Raw genomic sequence first — 4,706 nt, forward strand, 5'->3', positions numbered from 1 at the left:
TTTCAGTTTTAGGAGGATGTTCGTAGTAATGCTAGGCGGGGCCTTTTGGGTTTGTTTACATTCCAACTAAAAGTCCAGAGCTGTTTCCCGCGACTGACATAAAGGTCCCTCGCAGTGTTCACTGCTCTCTGTTGCCTGGGATGGCAAGCCGTTTTGACCTTTCCTTCTCAGGATATACATTCTTGATGTCAACAGTTCCGTTTATTGAAGTTAACAATTAAATTGTTGATATCAAAAATAATTAAAGAATAATAATAATAATTATAATATAAAGAATTGAATAGTTTATATCAAGAACTAAATTGCTACTATAGTAAAAATGTTCATTTTTGATATAAAAATTAGAATTTCACTAAAGTGACAATATTAATTTCTGATATTGTGAAAGTAATTGTTACTATAAGTATTTCTGATATCAGTATGTATACATGTTAAAAATAATTACAGATATCAAAAATCTAAGAAAGCCATTTTATATCACAAATATATGTTCATATCAAAAATGTATTTACAGAAATAATCAATCAAACACGTTGAAATGCATTTTCAAATATCAAGAATTTTCATTTCAACTAGTGTTGATATTAGTAATTTGTATTAATTTACAATATAATTTTATCATAATACTTTATCTACTCTTTAAAGGGGATCTATTATGCCCCTTTTTACAAGATGTAAAACAAGTGTCTGTTGTCTTTGGAGTGTGTATGTGAAGTTTCAGCTCAAAATACCCCACACATATAATATTATAACTCGTGGAAACTGCCCCTTTTAGGCTTTGATTTAAATTGTGCTGTTTTGGTGACTGTCGCTTTATATTCAAATGAGCTTGTGATCCCAGACTTCTTTTCATAAGGAGGTGGAGCTACAAATGCCTATGTGTGACCATAGCAGCAAATTTAAAACTCTAAAGACGTATGGCTGCTTCTCACTCAGGGCTGTTTATGCTAATGGGGGAGAGATTATCACTAATGGGTGGGGCTTTCCCCCTCTGATGACATGTACAAAGGGAAAGTGTCAATTAAAGTGTTTCTGCAGACGGTTTTTATGAAGTGGGATTACATTAAATAGAATTAATTCATTTTAATCTTAAGATGCTGCCTATATTCACAAACTGTTGACATACAAACACAAAGTGATTTTTGCATTATCAGTCCCCCTTAAAAAACAGTCCTAAAAAAAGTTGTTCATCTGTGATTACAAGCCAAAGAATCACTTTTAAGGCTGATTCATACTTCTGCATTAAGCGCACATAGTCGCATAGCCCTCGCCGTGGCTGACGCCAATGCTGACGCCAAAGCTGACGCTCACCTCTCAAAAAAATGTAACTACAAGTTGCAAAGACACGTAGCGCAAGCTCTGTGATTGGTCGGCTTTGTAGTGGTGACGAGTGTGGGTGATATCGTTCAGAAAAAAAACACCCGTGATGAAACTCGACACAGAGGAACATAAAGGGCTCTATTTTAACGATCTAGGCGCAAAGTCTAAAGCGATGGCGCAAAAGCATTAGAGGTGTGTCCAAATCCACTTTTGCTATTTTAAGAATGGAAAAAAAGCATTCATCGCCCTGGCGCATGGTCAAACAGGGTTGTGCTTATTTTAGACGCGTGAACATTTTGAGGTTACTCACTTCATTCGCGAGTCAAACCCACTTCATCCGCGCGTCAAATTCACTGAACAATAGATGCCAAGCCGAACCCAGTTTGATCAACTGTTGTCCGGTGTTTGTAGGAGGATTTCCCCCAGGACACCAACAACAGGCTTTACGTCATAATTACGCCCCTACAAGAGAAAGCTTTCTGATTGGTTAACGCGGCGCGAATGTCCGCTGAAGTTCAGATTTTCTATAGCTAAGCATAATCATTAAATAGAATTAGACTATTAGCATCTCTCTTTAGATGAACAAATTAGTTTAAATATTTTTCCTTTTTAAATGGATAGTTCACCCAAAAAATGAAAATTGTCATCCTTTACTCAACCTGTTGAACACAAAAGAAGATATTTTAAAGAAATCTGAAAACCTGTAACCATTGACTTCCATGGTATTTGTTTTTTCTTTCTCTGGAAGTCAATAGTTACAGGTAACGGATGTTAAACAAATATATATTTTGCTAACGAACTAAAGAACTTTCGTAGTTTCTTTGCCTATTTATATTTAAAATATGAGTTAAGTGGGTAATAGTACACCACCTTTTTTTAGGACTTATAAACTAACAAAGATGCTGATCTAGGAACATTCAGTCAGTTGCATAAAAGAAAAGCACACAACATAAATAAAAAGCATATTAATAATGATAATAAAAATGATTATGATGAATAAAAATAATGATTGTCTGAATATTATAATCAAGATTTTATTATTTTATGAAACAACACAGTAGTTTTATACGGAGACCCGGAAGGGACGTGATGGTGGGGAAAAATGGGTGGAAGAAAAAAATTGCTATCAACCTCTCATTAAGTATTTGCCAATATTTTCCCTATATTTTTAATCTTAAAAGCAGGCTGAATTCTTTCCCTTATAGCCTATGGCTGTTTTTTCCCCCCACCCATTTTTTTCCTTCCACCCATTTTTCCCCCACCATCACATTTAAACGTATGGTATGTAAATGCACGCTCATGAGAATGAAAACATTACTCAGGCTCCCCCGAGGTAAACGGTTGCTCCATACTCCCATTTTTACACACAATAAATTTGGTAATGCTCGACAGACAGGACGCCTTTTCCATTTGTAGAGGAAGCACAGACTGCAGTAAACCAACGAGGAGCGAATATATTTTATTTTAACTGGTGTAGGTGAGTTAAATTTCAGCTAAACCAATAACAAAGATGTTTTTTTTTCAGTAGGATAGGCTATGCTATTCTTTTAATTAAATAACATTTAAACTTCTAAAATATTTTTAATAAATAGTAATATAAATATAACCATATATATGTATATATATATAGAAGTCAGAATTATTAGCCCCAGAATTATTAGATTTTTTTTTTCTTTTTTAAATATTTCCCAAATGATGTTAAACAGAGCAAGGAAATTTTCACAGTATGTCTAATAATATTTTTTCTTCTGGAGAAGGTCTTATTTGTTTTATTTTGGCTAAAAGCAGTTTTTAATTTTAATTTAAACCCATTTAATTTTAATGGGTTTGTCCCATTACACTTACAAACTATTTTACTTTCTGGTGAATAGATGCAAATTGATAATAAACAGCAGATTTTCAACTTTTTTTTTATCTATCTATCTATCCACTGTAAAATGTAATGTAAATATTAAATGTAATGTTAAATGTAAATATTAGGAAACCTATTGCCTTAAAATTATCAAGTAAGCTGAACTAAAAACATTTAAGTAAAGACAAAAACCAGTACCTTACTTACTCCCAGGGCTGTTTATATTGAAGTTGTTATTGTTGGTGTTTTGTAACATCTCATTTTTACAAGGTGGGTCATTAGCCCAATGCTCAACCCCTAAAAAACAATATTTAAACATTTTATTGTATTATACAGCATCCGCAAAATGCAAAAAAAACAACAACAATATAGCACTTTATAACAAGTAATTTTCAACCATGTTTTAATGTAATAATAATAATAAATAATACTTATGTAATATCATTTATTATATACATATTATTTTACTTATTTTGTAAACATATAAATATTGATTTATTAATATCGATTATAAATTTTATCAAAATTAATACATTTTGACCATCAAAGATTTGAAGAAGCTCTTAGATTTATTATGCTTATGTTTAATTATGCTTAAGTTTTAATTCTTCCACCTGTTTCCTCAGTTCCCTCATCACCATTCTCTATCATTATCACGCTTTTGACACATGACCATGATCTATCTATCTATCAAATCCTACTACAATACATCACAGTTTATTGTAGTAAAAATTACAGTATTTTTTCAGTTTATCAGTTTAGTTGTTAATATATGTTTCACCATTCATTAAAAGTGTTGTAAATACTAAATTATAATACACTTTACTATTGTTGGTTTCAAAATCACTAAAGTATTTACTATTTATTACTGTATATTCTATATGTATAATATTTATTGGCACAACTTGAGAAAACATTTATCAACAAACCAAACTAACTGGTTTGTGATCTTCATTCATGTAAACCATTCTGACACATACAGTATATTATTGGATCATTTAAGTGTTGATGGTAAATTGAGACTTTAGCGAACCTGTTCTTATTCTTGAACTCTTTTTTTTTCCTGCAGAATTGTCAGCTGGATTCATTCGCAAGTCAAATAATATTTAGCATAAGTTCTGAGTATCTGGTATTCTGTCAAGAATCAGAATGCCGAAGCTCCATCAGTGTTGTTTTCTTTTGGGAGCAGTATTCATCACATTGCTTTTTATAGTAGTTTTCTGGGATGAGGTGAGAGTTGGGACTTACCTGCACATGGCTTCATCAAAACATCTCAAACTGCGTCAAGCACATCGTAAACATCTAATAAGAGAGCTTTGCTCGGCCAATAGCAGCCTGAATTTCCGAGATAAATCAATCACATTTGACCAGATTCCCAACAAAGCTCTGGACCATCTCATTGTGGACGATCATCACCGTGTTATTTACTGTTATGTACCCAAGGTAGCTTGTACCAACTGGAAACGAGTTATGATTGTGCTCAGTCAGAACCTGAAGGCACCTAATGGAGCTCCATATCTGGATCCTCTTGACA

General features: G+C 32.8%; 1 protein-coding gene across 1 annotated transcript in view; it reads left to right on the forward strand.

Moving 5' to 3' along the window:
- The first annotated feature begins 2,652 nt into the window (after nt 1-2,652).
- LOC130217709 (carbohydrate sulfotransferase 12) overlaps nt 2,653-4,706 on the forward strand; it is a 3,102-nt gene continuing 1,048 nt past the window's right edge. Inside the window, exons 1-2 of the mRNA XM_056449923.1 lie at nt 2,653-2,797; nt 4,242-4,706. The exon at nt 4,242-4,706 is cut by the window's right edge and continues 1,048 nt beyond it. Coding sequence (XP_056305898.1) covers nt 4,322-4,706 — 385 coding nt within the window. The 5' untranslated portion in view covers nt 2,653-2,797; nt 4,242-4,321. The remainder of the gene's footprint in view (nt 2,798-4,241) is intronic.

Source organism: Danio aesculapii, chromosome 1, assembly GCF_903798145.1.
Source record: "Danio aesculapii chromosome 1, fDanAes4.1, whole genome shotgun sequence".
Classification (NCBI taxonomy): domain Eukaryota; kingdom Metazoa; phylum Chordata; class Actinopteri; order Cypriniformes; family Danionidae; genus Danio; species Danio aesculapii.